The sequence below is a fragment of the Dermacentor silvarum genome, chromosome 6 (assembly GCF_013339745.2).
Source record: "Dermacentor silvarum isolate Dsil-2018 chromosome 6, BIME_Dsil_1.4, whole genome shotgun sequence".
NCBI lineage: Eukaryota > Metazoa > Arthropoda > Arachnida > Ixodida > Ixodidae > Dermacentor > Dermacentor silvarum.
This window is the reverse complement of record NC_051159.1, coordinates 79667123-79685333: the sequence shown is the minus strand read 5'-3', so window position 1 is coordinate 79685333 and position 18211 is coordinate 79667123. Positions and strand designations below refer to the sequence as shown.

The following is an 18211-nucleotide window of genomic DNA, read 5'->3' as shown; positions in this document are numbered from 1 at the left end:
CGAAGAGCAATCGAACACTAACTATTCGCATATCCGTATTCGAAAAGGAGCTATCCAGTATTTTCGAATATTTGAAACTAACCAAATATTTTGCAACAGCCGAATCTTGAATTCTGGTTACTGTTCTCACAAATTATCAGAAGTGAGACAACGACAAAAGCTTTCGAAGGATTGTAGAAGCTAAATGGGTAGTGAAGCTTTGTTTTTGGTTTTGCAGTGGAAGTATAAACGACAACCTGTGATTATTGTTTGAGTCTGTCATTTAGCGTTTTTGGCAGTCTAGTCAAGTATATAGCTGTTTTATCCTTTACGCTATAACAAGTGATGTTTTACTTGCAACGGGCCCTTTTACATGTGGGTATACGGTAAACAAGCGTTCCATTAGATTTTTTTCTTCTTTTTTTTTTTCCAGGAACTTTTCATTTTGTTTTTGGCAACCATTTATTTAGATTATTTGGGGGGAGGAGGGGGGGGGGGGGGCGAGCTAGATATTGCCACGCAATATGCAGCAGTCATTTTCTTTCTTGGAAAGCTTGTTAGCAACCAGGCTCTAAGACATGGGGTTCATATGCGCGCGGCGAACTTTCACAACGAACTTCGCGAGTCAGAAAAAGATTAAGCAGCGGCATGCGCTAACTGTTCGCTGGCGTGGAACGGAAAAGAGGTGGTCGTTGCCGCTCGTTCTCCGCGCGTCGCTATCTGTGTGACCTATATATGTTATGCAAGATATGTGCCTGAAATTCAGCGTCGCAAGATCGGACAACAACGCTCCAGCTCACTGTTCTTTGTCGGGTTAAGCGCCCTTGAGTGAATGTCATCTTGTGCACCCACACCCACTGTGTTGAGGAAGGACGCACTTCCGGTCTGTCTGGCCCCGACCATAGTTCGACCACCCACAGCCACATCCTGTACGGCAACAAATCACGAGAGGGAAAACAGCCTCCCGAGGAATTCCCCGTCACTTGTCTCAACTATATATACAGCGACGCACCAAGAAAAGAAACCACCTCGAGGAATTTTCCGCCAATTGTCTAGAGATGTTATGTATATTTAAGGTCCCCCGGGGCCCACGGTTACTAGAACCGCTCGGGACTCTGATGGAGTCATCAGTATCTTGTATACAAATTATGTAAATAAATCTCTTATCGTTTTCATCGTTGTGACGCCCGTCCTCGACGTCGTCTCCTGATTCCTGCGCTAAAGAACCACCTCGCCTGGTCGTACCATCTATGATGCCTGCTTCGACGCGCAATTGCACGCTTTGGGATTGCCTGAGTAATGTTCGAGCTACATACCAGGGGCGTATCCAGGAGGGAGGTTAGGGTTTGAATATCAAGGGAAAAAAAGCGCAAAACTAATTACTAGTATAAATTCAAAGGGTTTACATGCCAAAGCCACATTATGCGGCACGCCGTAGTAGGGTATACTCCGCGCTGATTTAGACCACCTGGGGTTCTTTAACGTGTACCCATTGCACGGTGCAGGGGCGTTTTTGCATTTTACCTCCATGAAATGCGGCCGCCGCTGCCGGGATTCGATTCCGCGCCCTCGTGCTTAGCAGCGCGACACCAAAGCCATTACGCAAACACGGTCGGTGACGCCCAAAGCAGGCAATCACATGTGGTCAACGTGCATTTCTTTCGTTGTATCCCTTTTCTTCCGCCTATTCCCCAACAAAAAAACATTGTCTCCGTGCAAGGCCGTGCTGTCACGTGTTCACATTTCGATTTTATTGTTTTTCCTTCATTTCCGGCAGCCGAAAGCGCGAGACACATGGTGCGATTTTGCGTGCGATCCGTCGTACGACGCGTCGGAGTCCGACTTGACGCGCACGACGATTCGGGACGCATGATACGAATGAGCGAGCGGCGCGTAGCTCCGCCCAGAACTGGCACCCCTGCATGGACGCTCGGAAGACTGCGTAAACTTCGGAAAGTGAAAATAAACATGCTCGAACAGCTCTCTCGTTTTAAACAAACGATGCCAATATAAATACGTCTATGTGAACAGGGTAGAGGTGTTTCCGCAAGGCCGGGTTCGCAGTGTCGGGTTCACATTTCGGCTCCGTTGACAGCCGCCGATGGCTAGAAGCCGGCAGGCCTATATATAGCTCGCTGGGCCGTCGAATCCGAGTCCGGTGGCACTTGTGACACGACCGCATGCAACTCGTAATAAAGCGCCTATGTTGGCCAACACAACGTGTACACAATTATGTCGCACTTAAATTGCAATACATTTGATGTTATCGACGCCGACGGTAGCGAACGGGCAAGCCAACAGGCGAGCTTGCGATCGCTGGGAGACGGTATAGGCCTAGATCGCTGGCCGTCGCATCATGGAACCGACAGCCCTTGCAATCCATCCGCACCTCGTAATAAAGGGCCTATATTCGTAAGCACAAAATTGACTGAGGTTTGGCTCTTGTAAACCTAGTTATCACGAGCGAAAGGTCTGTTTGGCTTGGTTTTGCAAAGACTATGCACACAGTGTTTCATTAATACACGCTTCCGCGCTTGGTGAGCCTCTCTATAACGTGCTAATCTGGACTCCCTTTGCTCCGGTGTTTCAACAGCCAACTTTGCTTTTGCTTAAGATTTCTCAGCCTGCCGTCTAGCTATATCTACTGGATGATCGGATTCAGTCTGTCGCTTGCACTGAAGCGCACGCACAGGCGGCCCAGCTGGCGCGCCATCCGTGGCGAGACATGAACGACCAAGCGCCGGCGAAGCAGCCGTTAAAGGGACACTAAAGAGAAACAGGAAGTTCAGCTGGAATAAAAGAGGGACCTTCAGGAATGCATGCAGTTTTTGTTGGATGCAAAAATTTGAGTTATTAGCGGAGAAATTCGAAAACAAAGACCAAATATATCTTCCTCAATTTCTCTCACCCCAGATTCGGCCCTGAAGCAGTGTCGTCACGGATTTCATTGCTCTCAGCGAATCAGAGGGCGCCATGATACGTCACCGCTTGCGTAAACGGCCGAGGCGCTCGCTCCATCATAGGCTGCATAGCCGCTGCGTTTGCGTTCGCTGCGACTTTTGCTTAGGTTTTCTGTGGCCGCGATGGATACCGTTGCTGACGCTGAACCTTGCAACAAAGAGCTCGCCAGGGAAGCAGGACTGCGTTTGAGCGACTTCAGTGAAACGGAGCGCGAAATGATCCTCCGTGCTCGCGCGGTAGGTGTTTGCGCGTACGATGGCGGTGAGCAGCCGACCGCGCCGACAGAAAGCGAAGCCTCGTTTTCGTCGACGGAAGGTGAGGCGGCCGGTCCGCCAGTCGACGATGTTCCCGACAGAACACGCGTAGAAAGTTGCGCGCGTACTCGGTATGGTTTTTTTCGTGACTTTTTTTTTTACTGACATTCAGCACTCACCGAGCCGGCAGTTTGCTGCTGCAGGGGCATCAGCAGGGGATTTGATGAAGGCGACATTGATGGGACAGCTGCTCGAGAAAGGACTGGCCTCTGGGGCACGCCAAGATACTTTCCGAGGGCAGGATTATATACATAATCCGAGGGCGAGAAATGCAGAGAGCACACCATCGGTTTCTCTGGCTCTTTTGCCGTTTTATCATCGGCAGAGCACTGAGCCATTGCGAACGCCGGGGCTCATCGCGCGGCACCACATGAAAGGACACAGTTGGGTCAACACTGCCGCTGCCCCTGAGCAAGCACCTTGTGCCGTTTATACAGCCCTCAACACTACACACATGAGGCATTTTCTGGCTGTTTCCCGCGAAGTCCACGTTTTTAGAGCCTCGCAACACGCAACGAAACACTGCAACGCTGTAGAGCGGAACAAGCGCGCGCGATGATGCATGGAACAAAAACGAAACTACAAAACTATCACGACCGCATGTAGGGTCCACGCCCTTCTTTCTTATTACTTATTTAATTTTGCGCTAAACGTGTACGTCCTGGCTTGAAACGGCTTAAAAAGTTGGCAAATGCTGTTAAGGTACATTTAAGGTGTATTTCATTTTGCGTTATTATTATTATTATTATTATTATTATTATTATTATTATTATTATTATTATTATTATTATTTGATTTGTACACATATACACACAAGGACACAAAGGGATTAAGGAGGGAGCAAGCTGACAACTGCCACCGAGAGGGGCACGACGCCTGCCTACTCCTATAGGAGGAGGGAATAGAGGAAATGAAAATATGAGCAAAGAAAAGAGGAAATAAAGAAATGACGGAGACACAGACAGAACAAAACAAAACAAAACAAAAATACCAATAATGTCTATAAACGGGAGGCCAAGTCAGTGTCCTTCAGAAAACTTAGCAGGGCTCGATGGGCCTGGTCACGTCTTGCAGCGCTCCCCCTTGGAAAAAGGCAATCGTCAAGGGTCGCACATTGCAGCCCCATTAGTCTATACTCCTTAATTAGTAATGCGCGCTGCGCAACGAATGCGGGATACTCTTAAACTAGATGTTCAAGTGTCTCACAGGAGCCACAAAACGTACACGACGGGCTGTCCACACGTCCATGTCGATATAGGCGTTCGCGCACCAACACAGACCCAACCCTTTTATTAGACAGTTTTAGTTTAGCGTGGTTACCGGAATAGCGGGCGTACCGGAATAGCGGGATCGAAATGCGCATGCGCAGAACGCTAAACGACCTATACCGTTTACCGTGCGCACGCAATTTCTCAGAGTTTAGTTTAGTTTAGCGTGTTTACGTAGTGTACGTAAAACATGGCGGCGGTCCCGGTCGCCCGCTTCGAACTGAATTTGGCGTTGTTTTTGTAGAATTCACTTCGTTCATAGCAAATGACTGCGTAAACGGCTTTTGCTTAGTCTCATGCCGCTTCGACGTGAGAGTGTTATGGCTAATCTTAAGGAATTTTCGAGATCGCTTCTCGTTTCGAACGCGCCTAAGCCTAACGAGAAAAAATTTCTCCGAGATGCGAGCGCCACCTGTCGGTAAAGTCGGGAGATAGGCGTGGCGACGGCATATGACCTCTGAGATCGGAACATATTCGGAGGCTATGGTAGACAACTTGTACTGCTTGTCTGTTTCGCTGCAGATCGGCGGACATGGCAAGTAAAAATACAACGCGCTCCTCGTTTCCATTGCGCTGCCTCTCGCACTTTCCGGACGCACACACACATATCTTAGGTGCCCTTTGTATGCGAAATTCAAAGCGTAATGGAATAGCGTCCCGCACGTAAACTACGCTATCACGCTATACTAAAACTCTCTTTCTGCAAAGTTCGTTTGCGGAACGGTAACGCTATTTCCCTTAACCCCGATATTACGCTAACGTTAAACTAAAACTGTCTATTAACAGCGATAAATCGCTCTCGACCAATCGCGGCCGGCCTGCATTTGTGATCTCCGACGTCACTAACGTGTAGTGCGGGAAATTCGAAGGGGCGTCAGCACCTATCCTTCAGTTTTTCGCTATTTTCGCGCTTATTAAACCTCTGTTCGCAGTAAGAACGGTATGTCTGTGATCGTGATAGGATAATCTACCATTAAAGCTGAACTTCCGGTTTCTCTTCAGTGTCCCTTTAAGGTCTCTTAGGCCTAGCTAAAGGGACTCCTGAGGAACTCATGACATGAATGTCATGACATGCGTGTCATGTAGGTCCTGAAACAGCCGCCTACGTCTTGGTTCTCTCATGGTCGTTTCGTTAACTTAGTAGGCTCCCCGCACACTGCTTCGCATAGCATCGATTCCCACAGGGCGTGGGTTTTGGCACGCAAAACCCCATAATTCATTTCCAGTCACGATAATGAAGAAATAGAACAGTTTTATGAAGGTGTTGAATTAGCTATGAGAAAGGTGCAACTTCAGTATAGTGTAGTCATGGGCGACTTCAATGCAAAAGTAGGGAAAAAGCAAGCTGGTAAGCACGCAATTGGCAACTACGTACAGCATCGATTTTAGGCATACTAGAGGAGAGATGTTAGTAGAATTCGCGGAAAGGAATAGGCTCCGAATAATGAATACCTTCTTCAGGAAGCGCAGCAACAGGAAGTGGACCTGGAAAAGCCCTAATGGATAAACAAGCAATAAAATAGATTTCATACTTGCTGCCGATCGCAGCATAGTTCAGGATGTAGAAGTGTTAGGAAGGGTAAAGTGCAGTGACCATAGGTTAGTGAGGTCTAGGATTTCTCTCAATTTGATGGGCGAAAGAACAAATTTAGTCAAGAAGAAACAGGCGAACCTATACGCAGTATAAGGGTAAAAGCAGACCAATTCAGGCTGGTGCTCGCAAACAAATATGCAGCTTTAGAACAGGAAGATGAAGACAACATAGAAGTTATGAATGAAACGGTAACTAGGCTGATCTCAGAAGCAGCAATTAAAGTGGGAGGTAAGGCACCAAGGCAGCCCGTAGGTAAGCTCTCCCAAGTAACATAGGAGCTAATAAAGAAACGGCGAACATGAAAGTCTCAAGCTCGAGAGATCAGATAGAAATTGCTGAACTGTCGAAACTGATCAACAAGAAGAAAGTAAGGAATATCCGAAATTATAACGTGGAAAAATATTGAGGAAGCAGTAAAATATGAACGCAGCATGAAATCAGTGAGAAGAAAACTTGGCATAGGACAAGTCAAAATGTATGCACTGAAAGATAAGCAGGGCAATATCATCGGCAATTTGGATGACATATATTAAAAGCAGCGGAAGAATTCCATACTGACCTGTACAGTGCCCAGGGCAGCCAAGCTACTTTCATTCGAAGTAGTGATGAACATGATACAGAAGCTCCTTCTATAACTCGCGATGAAGTTAGAAGGGCCTTGAAAGACATGACCAGGGGAAAAGCTGCATGAGACGATGGAATAACAGTCGATTTGATCAAAGATGGCGGAGATATCATGCTTGAAAAGCTAGCGACCCTTTATACGCAATGCCTCACGACTTCAAGTGTACCAGAAAGCTGGAAGAACGAAGTTTACCTTCTACACTTACGGTATATGGGATGCATGTTGCGCGGGACGGGTTCGATGTAGAGGGACTCTCGAACGGCCCGTGGTATTCGTTCTTTCTTGTCCGTGTCTGCGACGTACGTCTCGCTGTAGTTCAGGTGTCGGAGTACAGGGGGGGTTGTCTGTAAGAGTCCACCTAGTGGACTGTCCACTTCGGCTGTCGCCATTGGCTGCCGCTTCACGTGAGCGAAGGTGCCAGGCAGTCTCCTTCGCGCTCGTGAAGCGGCAGCCAATGGCGACAGCCAAGGTGGACAGTCCACTAGGTGGACTCTTACAGAATACCGCCCCTGATCTCCCGGTGGGCGTGAGTTAGAGTCGTTCCAGTTGGCTGTTCTTGTGCGCTTCGGCGAGGTCTTGCCACGTTTTGTGGACGAGGGGGGGAGTCCCAGGGCGACTTTGATTGCCTCCGTTATCATGATGTTGATAGAGAGCCAGCATTTTTTTAAGTGCACACACCCAGCCAATATGTGCAGATCATGAGAGGCTTTCTTTACTATTGAACGCACATAGCTCACGACGCTGATAAATTTATCTCTTAATGACCGATACTCCCGCCACCCGTGAATTGACACATTGCCGCTTGTTTTTGTGTCATGTTATGATAAGCCACTGTTTAAACATGACGGCGCTATTCGGGTTATGCTGCGGTTGAGTTGCGTTTCAAGAGCAAAAAAAAAAAAAAAAAACAAAAAAAGGCATTACAAACTACTACCGACGAAAAAAAAATATTCGAATCGTTCATTTTGCCGCCGTTCGTTAATTTGACCTTTCGGATAATTCGAGCAAATCTTGCGGTTCCGCAAGGGTCGAATTAACGGGAGTCGACTGTATTCGAAAGGAAAGACTATTCGACAACTTCGAATAGCGAATTCTCGAATCAAGTACGAATCGAATAGCAGGGGTCATTCGATTCGTATTCAAAATTTTAAGATTTCGCGCACTGCTAATTAAAAGCGTAAAACAGGGTTTAGCGACATGCTGGTGCGACGCCTCGCGCAAGGCAACTGCTGCTGCGCAGCAGGAACAACGCCTTTGCAGCTACCAGGTGTTTTAGAACGCTGGCGTGATTAATATGTTGTTAATGGCTCTACGTAGGTGGGATGAGGTGCGCAGCCAGCGGCGTTCCAAGCTTCGCACGTCGATGGTGTGACGCCGGCAATGGTCGACTGTGCGATGGTATATATCTTGAAGTTTATTCAAGTGAAGCTTGTATACCCTGACTCGCGCCGTCGGTGTGGCTGTCGTCGTACGCAAAAAACAAAGTCCTCCTCACCCGCAGCAGGCGACCGGAAACCCTCCTCACCCGCTCCGCGCGTGCCGTTTCTCGTCAGTTGAAGGCCAGCTGCGGCGTTGAAGGAACGGCAGCGGGAGCGTGCCCGTGAACGTACTCGTGGTCGCGGGACGAATCCACCGTTTCTCATCCACCAACAATCATGTCTCTTTAATGTGTCTCAAACGCTCAAAAAACTAACCAACCCCTCCCCTAGGGTTGGACAAGCTTCGCGTGCACCCGTGTTCCCGGTAAGAGAGGCGTTTTAGCTTTTGTATACGTTCCGCTCAGACCACATATGCTCGCATGCTGCAGTGCATGTGCGTGCACCCCTGTTCCCGGTAGGGGATGAGTTTTAGCTTTTGTATACGTTCCGCTCAGACCACATATGCTCACATGCTGCAGTGCATGTGCGTGCACCCCTGTTCCCGGTAGGGGATGTTTTAGCTTTTTTATACGTTCCGCTCAGACCACATATGCTCACATGCTGCAGTGCATGTGCGTGCACCCCTGTTCCCGGTAGGAGAGCGTTTAGCTTTTGTATACGTTCCGCTCAGACCACATATACTCACATATGCTCACATGCTGCAGTGCATGTGCATGCGCCCCTGTTCCCGGTAGGAGAGACATTTTAGCTTTTGTATACGTTCCGCTCAGACCACATATGCTCACATGCTGCAGTGCATGTGCATGCGCCCCTGTTCCCGGTAGGAGAGGCGTTTTAGCTTTTGTATACGTTCCGCTCAGACCACATATACTCACATATGCTCACATGCTGCAGTGCATGTGCATGCGCCCCTGTTCCCGGTAGGAGAGACATTTTAGCTTTTGTATACGTTCCGCTCAGACCACATATACTCACATATGCTCACATGCTGCAGTGCATGTGCATGCGCCCCTGTTCCCGGTAGGAGAGACATTTTAGCTTTTGTATACGTTCCGCTCAGACCACATATACTCACATATGCTCACATGCTGCAGTGCATGTGCATGCGCCCCTGTTCCCGGTAGGAGAGGCATTTTAGCTTTTGTATACGTTCCGCTCAGACCACATATACTCACATATGCTCACATGCTGCAGTGCATGTGCATGCGCCCCTGTTCCCGGTAGGAGAGACATTTTAGCTTTTGTATACGTTCCGCTCAGACCACATATACTCACATATGCTCACATGCTGCAGTGCATGTGCATGCGCCCCTGTTCCCGGTAGGAGAGGCGTTTTAGCTTTTGTATACGTTCCGCTCAGACCACATATACTCACATATGCTCACATGCTGCAGTGCATGTGCATGCGCCCCTGTTCCCGGTAGGAGAGACATTTTAGCTTTTGTATACGTTCCGCTCAGACCACATATACTCACATATGCTCACATGCTGCAGTGCATGTGCATGCGCCCCTGTTCCCGGTAGGAGAGACATTTAGCTTTTGTATACGTTCCGCTCAGACCACATATACTCACATATGCTCACATGCTGCAGTGCATGTGCATGCGCCCCTGTTCCCGGTAGGAGAGGCGTTTTAGCTTTTGTATTACGTTCCGCTCAGACCACATATACTCACATATGCTCACATGCTGCAGTGCATGTGCATGCGCCCCTGTTCCCGGTAGGAGAGACATTTTAGCTTTTGTATACGTTCCGCTCAGACCACATATACTCACATATGCTCACATGCTGCAGTGCATGTGCATGCGCCCCTGTTCCCGGTAGGAGAGACATTTTAGCTTTTGTATACGTTCCGCTCAGACCACATATACTCACATATGCTCACATGCTGCAGTGCATGTGCATGCGCCCCTGTTCCCGGTAGGAGAGACATTTTAGCTTTTGTATACGTTCCGCTCAGACCACATATACTCACATATGCTCACATGCTGCAGTGCATGTGCATGCGCCCCTGTTCCCGGTAGGAGAGACATTTTAGCTTTTGTATACGTTCCGCTCAGACCACATATACTCACATATGCTCACATGCTGCAGTGCATGTGCATGCGCCCCTGTTCCCGGTAGGAGAGACATTTTAGCTTTTGTATACGTTCCGCTCAGACCACATATACCACATATGCTCACATGCTGCAGCCCCTGTTTCTTTTGTATACGTTCCGCTCAGACCACATATACTCACATATGCTCACATGCTGCAGTGCGTGCATGCGCCCCTGTTCCCGGTAGGGATGGGTTTTAGCTTTTGTATACGTTCCGCTCAGACCACATATGCTCACATGCTGCAGTGCATGTGCGTGCACCCCTGTTCCCGGTAGGAGAGACATTTTAGCTTTTGTATACGTTCCGCTCAAACCACATATGCTCACATGCTGCAGTGCATGTGCATGCACCCCTGTTCCCGGTAGGGATGGGTTTTAGCTTTTGTATACGTTCCAGCTCAGACATATGCTCACATGCAGTGCGCGTGCACCCCTGTTCCCGGTAGGAGAGACATTTTAGCTTTTGTATACGTTCCGCTCAGACCACATATACTCACATATGCTCACATGCTGCAGTGCATGTGCATGCGCCCCTGTTCCAGGTAGGAGAGGCGTTTTAGCTTTTGTATACGTTCCGCTCAGGACACATATACTCACATATGCTCACATGCTGCAGTGCATGTGCATGCGCCCCTGTTCCCGGTAGGAGAGACATTTTAGCTTTTGTATACGTTCCGCTCAGACCACATATCTCAACATTAGGCTCACATGCTGCAGTGCATGTGCATGCGCCCCTGTTCCCGGTAGGAGAGACATTTTAGCTTTTTGTATACGTTCCGCTCAGACCACCATTTACCTCACATATGCTCACATGCTGCAGTGCATGTGCATGCGACCCTGTTACCGGTAGGAGAGACATTTTAGCTTTTGTATACGTTCCGCTCAGACCACATATACTCACATATGCTCACATGCTGCAGTGCATGTGCGTGTACCCCTGTTCCCGGTAGGAGAGGCGTTTTAAAAGCGAAGCATTTCTTGCCGGCGGCTCTGTCTGTTGTCCGGCGTCCCGCACCCCCACAGCGCATGCACGTCCCCTCCCCCTCTCTCTCCTCTAGGAATCCTGTACTACAGAAATCATCATCATCATCATCATCATCATCATCATCAGCCTATATTTATGTCCACTGCAGGACGAAGGCCTCTCCCTGCGATCTCCAATTACCCCTGTCTTGCGCTAGCGTACTCCAACTTGCGCCTGCGAATTTCCTAACTTCATCATCCCACCTGGTTTTCTGCCCTCCTCGATTGCGCTTCCCTTCTCTTAGTATCCATTCTGTCTATGTATATGTATTTTGTATATGTTTCGCTCAGACCACATATGCTCACATGCTGCAGTGCATGTGTGCACAACGCTCATGTCAGCACCAAAAGGCGGAACGCTAGCGGCACCGGCTCCTCTGCAGAGCCGATTGAGTATAGTGTGACGGCGCGCAATCTCCTTCCGCAAGTCTGGTTCTTGGTAATTTGTGCAGGGTTTCAGCCACAAAACAGCTGGGCAACGATCGAGCGTGAAACCTATGCGGTTAAATGGGCACCTTGCCTGGAAAAGTTGCGCACTCTGAGAGTGTTGGTACGTCTGTGCGTGTATTTCGGAGGCCATGGACAGCAGGCAATGCCGCAGCGATCGAAGACGAATTCGTCTGCATTTTATAGAAGTTCTTAAGAAGAAGGGGCCTTCTTATTGGCGGTGGGAGTCTGATGCTGCCGCAGTATAAATGAGTTCAGGTCATGGAGAAATCGCTCAAGTTTGCTGCTTCCTTTTTGATATAGCCGCTCTATGTTTCATTTTGTGTTTACATATACAAATTCAAAGTTTTACTACAAGCCAATATCCTGACAGTCATCACGTTCACTTATCTAGGGTATTTTTCACTCTTTTCATCAAAACATGAAAAGAAATGTATCTTAAAATTACGGCGATTTACGGGTTTAGGTTTCAATGTAGCATCATGGAGGTTGTGAAATGGCATTTGATAAATATATCTTGGTTTAATGTTGACGACGCGGGATTGGTTCGGGTGAATAAACATTCTATAGAAACAACAAACACACACGAACAAGAAGAATACAGACGCACACCCCGTTGTGTTTAGTCATATAGCTTTTATTTACATGGGTGACGTTGGCACCTAAAAGTGGAGTATGCTACTGATTCTCACCCAGAGAAAATACTAGTCAATAGCGTCATGAACTGAGGTACTGTTTACATGAGACGCAAATTCAGTATTATATTGTGTGAGCTCGCATGTAAGGCAGAATTAAAGTAGCAGAGACAAGCATTCAGTCCTCGAAATTTATCACACAGTTCAAATTGGACTCAAATGAAACAAGACGTGAAGGACATCTGCGTCGGCATGAAAATATAACCAGAAAACAGGTGGTAGCGGGTCTTTTCTTGTTTATCAGTACGCACCAGTATTTATAAAATTGCTCGTTTGCTCCCAAATTCGGTAACGCTATTAGCCCAATTCTTTAGGTTGTGAAAATGGGCATTATTGTTTTCTGTTAGAAGCATGCAATGACCATGAATGAAAGAACAACGCGATAAACAGGACAAATGGAAATACATGGACGTATTGATGCGTTTGTTCCTCGCCTTCACGCAGTTTGTGTGCGTATGTGTGTGTGTGAGTGTGTCTGTGATCGCTCCAAAGCTAGCCCGCTATTGTATTTTACTTTAGCAAAACGTATATTGTCAACTAACTCCGCGCAACAACACACAAAAGCGGGCACAGAAAAAATAATAATGAAGAAAGGAGATTTAGAGGTGTGCTGCGGTAATTGTTGCTCACATCAGATTCTTATTGCAGGTGGGTTAGATGAGCACTGTCTCTGGAGCTGATTTCTCAAGAAAACGAGGACATGTCAGTATTCGCAGAATACGCTACTGTAGTTTCACCTTTCCTCTTTTTGCCCAATCTCCGAGGAAGCAGGTACTTGTAGTCCTTGAATCCGAAAAACAGATACACGCCTTGAAGTCCGACAAGGACAGTGACAGCGAGGTCGAGTACTAATACGGTCACGAAGAGGCCGATGAAAGCCAGGAACCACGTAAAGCCCATAATGAAACCAAGCTTTATAAAAAGCTTCATGTCCGACCGGCTCTCGCCACTTTTGAAATCAAAAGCTGCGGCAAGTCTGGCTGTTTTTCTTACGTGGACGACAATATGCACGTACAGGCCAATGTCGAACAGAAGCAATACGGCCATTGGCATGAGAAGGAATACGACCTGATTCCACGTGCTGCCGATCCAACAAGAATATCGTCCGTAGTTCGGCGAAAGGGCGAAGTCTGAAGCAGCCCAATCTAGTACAACGCCCAGGACCACCACGACCATTGGCGCACCCCAAGCGATTAAGCCATAGACCGCAAGTCCGCTGCGCTTGCTCGAAGATATCCGGGCTGTCACCACGTTCTTCCAGATGTCGAATGAAAGCACGCTTGTCCAGAAGAAGGTGGACAGGAAGCCGTAATGAAGAAGAGCGGCGAAAACTGCGCAGTATGGCTTGAACTCGTCGAAGCTGTTCACGATAAGAAAAAGCAGATGGGCCCAGAAAAGTGTTCCCGAAAGACACATTGTGCAACACGATGAGAACGTCCGCGAACTCTTGTAGAGCACGAACACCAAGCCTTTCAGGAAAAGGCAAATCAGTGATAGGCTGAGGCAGATGGTTGTGAGGTAGCTTCCCACATTGTGTGGATCGTCGGAGGTTGTCATTTCAATGCCTGTCGTTTCATTTGTCTCCGCCGTCGAAGAGTTCCCGGAATGGTATTGAGGAGCTTTAATATAACACTTGCCATTGTGCCATGAGAAACATGAACTTTTGCTTACGACCGGCCTTATGAGTGTCAGTATATTAGGAACAGCCGATAGAAGAAAGATACGGCCAAATAATTCAGGTACAGCTTGTTTCGGAACACACTTCAAGACCGAAAGATTGACTCCGTTGCAGAGGCCACAGTAGACGTTCTTATAAACGACTTCGGAGCCATGGTCATTGTACTTGTCGACTTCGGACTCTTCACGTTTGTACACTACTGGAGCAAAGTAAGTTAAGCATCTTCGCGTGATTTCTGGGTCAGAGCCTTCTGGACAAGAGTCGACATTTACCAGGGTAAAATCACAGGGCCAAAAGAAGGCGTTCTTGTTGTCCAACGCGTACTGCGGTGGGGACGTAGCTAAATCTTGAGTCCCCCGTCCTGAAGCGTTCCAAAACATGGATGTGTTGTCCAAGTCGTAGTTACAAAGGGCGCAGAACGCGTTGAAGTATGTGACCTGTCGCTTAGTTGTGACCGGTATAAAAAAGAACGGATCTTGTTCACTCGTAACATTCTCGCATGACATTCGCACCTCATCGTTCGGCCAGTCAAGACGGCACCCCGAGACAGCGTAAAACGCCCTGGTGAACTCATCATCGACGTCACGTAAAGTACATTTCGCCGGTGAAGCAGGAGGCCCGTGCACTTTGGCATCCCAGCAGCAAGATCCGTAGACGTCGCAGTTTCTGGCGCAACTGCAAGTGACAGCGAGGAGCTTCTCCGTGCAGTTGAGTGGCGAGACACTGCAACCGTGTAGTCCCTCCGGGCATCGCAACAGTTCTTCGATTCGATCGTGCGGTATGTCCGGGTGGTCTTGGCTTGAGACGTTCCAGGATAGCGTCGCGTTGCAATCCGTTTGGAAGCACTGGACACACATTGAGAGGAAAACGCTCACGGTGCCAAAGGTTGCGAGTGCCTTCGTTATTCTTGCAGGGTACGGCATTTTTTCTATATAAGCCCAGGATTTACTATGTTGAAAACGTGGGCTCTGAGTAGGCTGCAGAGGGAACAGGAGGGAGATACGCAAAAGCAGAAGGGAAGTTATTGATGAGACGATAATGGTAACGATATAAACACTGAGACTACACAGAACAGTTCTTGCATCGAACAGTCGACAAGCAGTTTTACTGCGTGTCTATGTCTTCAACTGCTTGTTTAACAGAGTTCTTTCCTTTTGCGATAGAAACACCGTTTTCGAGAGCTCACGTACACTATACCCTTTTACATCCTACCTCCACAAACGCAGCATGTTCGCTCTGATCGGACGCAAGCAGAATAAACGCACGTCCATCGCAGAATGCGTGAACTCAAATACTGGGCAATAATATACTCGCGTGGAAGCGAGTTGCAAGCATTCCGTTGTGTTTAGCATGTAGGTAGTACTTGGGTATCTTACTTAGACGGCTGCATGCTACTAGGCATTTCTCGTACGCCCTAGTTCTGTTTTCGTAAGACGGCACATACCTGATGGAATGCTTTCCTTCTGTTCACGAAAAGTGCACCGGAGGTGCACTCCGGCATCCTCAATCGTTTATTCTCGCGCAATTGGGAGTGTGCTGAGCAGAGAGTTCTCTGTCAGTGAGAAAAACCGGTCCAGCGAGGAGCGAAGGTGGCGCGAACGTCGCTCCCGTGGAAGTCAGTCAACAAGGGGAACCAGCTCCAGCGTCGGCCGATGCGTCCCTGCACGCATCGAGGGAGGGCAGAAATGAGAAGTGGGCAAAGGGCCCTGCGACGCTGTGCCAAGTCTGCTGCTTAAAGGAACTCCAAAGAGGGAAACACCTAAGTTGAGCTGTATTTGTAAATTACCATTAAACAATACCAGAAATGCTGCTCTTGCCGTGTGTGGAGGCCTGATAAGCCAGAAAAGACTCAAGAACGAAAGGCGAGCGGTGACGCCGCCTTCAAGCTCTCACACCAGCAGCTCGCCGTGTCAACGTGGATTCTAACAGCGTCTTCCGCTGGGGTCTGTTTAATCCCTTATCGGTAAATATAGACTGCATCGTATCCTAAGGAAGACCGTATTTAGCAACGTTTAGGAACATTTACATTGCCACAATGGCCCAAATGCGATAATATACTTCGAAATCTGTGACGCCACCCGCACGTATGCCGGCGTTGAGATTTCGGTTCCATCTTAAAAAAAAAAGGACTCATTCGTTGTTTATTTCATTTTAGGGATTAAACTCTAACTTATCTAAAGAAAAGGCTCGACAAGCCTCAGGTCATTTAATCTCAAATGGACCCCATATAGGGGTCCCGTATAAAAACCAGTTGTTCCCACATATCGCATGAGGGATGCCCCCATATAATATATGGAAACATACAGGGTTGAAAGTATATGAAAGTATGGGTTCCCCATACTTTCATATAATTGTATGCGACTTCCTCCGTATGATATCTGGGAACAAACTGGGTTTTCTATGGGATGCCGATATGTTTATGTTAGGGTCATACGGGACATGCCCGGCATGATATTGGGAACATGTGGGTTTTTATATGGGACCCCAATATGTTTATATGTGATTATTGGATATAGGGTATAAGTATTTTCTTTTTTTTTGAGGGGGGGGGGTTGTAGGGTTACCACCAAATTAACGACAACAAGGCATTGAGACAACACTTTATCAGCCTAAACGGATTTAGTGTTTCTCTTTAGTTTTCTTTAATACAGAAGGACCTTTCTACTACATTCTGTGACAACGTAAAAATGCACTTCAAGCTTCGCCCACAAAACTGCACTGCAACTACCCCCTGCTTCTCCGCGCTCAGTCATGTACTAATTCGCTGCAGGGATATTCAAAGAAGTTCACCACCACCATGATGTCACAAAAACGAGGGAAAACGTTTGTGTAGATGCGCCAACCAATTACTTGGTTTGCGCATCTATACAAAAGTTTCTTTGAGCTGTACAGCCGTGTATTTGCCTTTGCATCCTTATCTTGTCGCTGACTGATCATCATTATCATCACCACCGTCATCCTATCTTATGTCCACTGCAGGACGAAGGCCTCTCCCATCGATCTCCAATTACCACTGTCTTGCTCCAGCTTACCATCATATGCCTGCAAATTTCCTATAATTTCATCACACTACCTAGTTCTATGCCGTTCTCGACTGCGTTTCCTTTCGCCCGCCGCCGCAAAATTTAAGTGCACGTTAAAGAATTCCAGGTGGACAAATAATGGTAGCATGCCTCATAATCATATCGTGGTTTTGACATGTAAAACTCCCCATTTTTATTTTATACCAGGTTCTGATAGTCGGAACTCAGAACCACCTTTACGGCGCGCCGCACGCCGTATTGAACGCCGCGTCATACCACGTGTCTGTTTTACGTGCAGAGTACTTTCGCGACGAAATTTGCATGGCAGAGAAAAAAGCGGCCACACGATGCAGAATGGGCCACATACCTGCTTCAGTGGTACACCGATCGAATCAAAGAATGGTGAAGAGTTACATCATGACGTCCCTGATAAGCCGTTACTCCTCGGTTCACCGTCTTCGTTGTCATCCGAAGGCTTCTCTTTCGGTTGCCATCTCAGTCGGCAAACAAAACCTGTCCGGCGAAGGACGAACCTGTTTTCGGCGCTCTGTGCGCTAACAAGCGAAGCCATCTGCCGCGCCTGCCTCGATGGGGTTAGAGAAAGCGCGTACAGGGGGCGTGGGGAACGAAGACATGTTAAAACCCCTTGATGTTAGAAAGTAGCGACACGCTTTGATCTACGCCGCCACACCCTCGCCGGCGCGGTCAACCTCCTCCTTTTCTCCCCCTCTTTCGCGGAGGCAGCGCATCCGCCACGCTGAATGGCTGCGGCGCGCGCGACTACCCGGTCAGGTGACCCTGACGTCACGAAAACTGCGCGGAACTTGCTTTCGCGCGCCTTTGGTTTCTCCCGCTCGCCATGAGCAGTCCAAGTAGTGGTCGCCCTGCCGCTCCGAACGTGTGTTTCCCAAGTTTTTCCATCCTTTCGTAGGAATCTGAGCTTCGTTTTCAGTAAAAATGCCTTGCTGCTGCGCGTTTCACTGCAGCAGCAGGTCAGAGAAAGGGCAAGCCTTATTTTATATCCCCCGAGGTGAACGGAATGTCGTGCGTCGGAAGCAGTGGCTCCATAACATCTGGAGAAGGGATTTCGCCCCTTCTAAGCACGCTGTTCTTTGCGAGGCGAATG

The 18211-nt window shown here is 48.1% G+C and overlaps 1 protein-coding gene across 1 annotated transcript; it reads right to left on the bottom strand.

Annotated features, from left to right (window-relative positions):
- Positions 1-12132: 12132 nt before the first annotated feature.
- LOC125946265 (uncharacterized) lies at positions 12133-17717 on the bottom strand. Its single transcript, XM_049668925.1, has 3 exons — positions 17453-17717; positions 15507-15722; positions 12133-15039 (listed from the first exon to the last, which is right to left on the bottom strand). Exons 2-3 carry the CDS (start codon positions 15561-15563, stop codon positions 13069-13071), a joined length of 2028 nt encoding a protein of 675 aa, XP_049524882.1. The 5' UTR covers positions 15564-15722; positions 17453-17717; the 3' UTR covers positions 12133-13068.
- Positions 17718-18211: the final 494 nt, after the last annotated feature.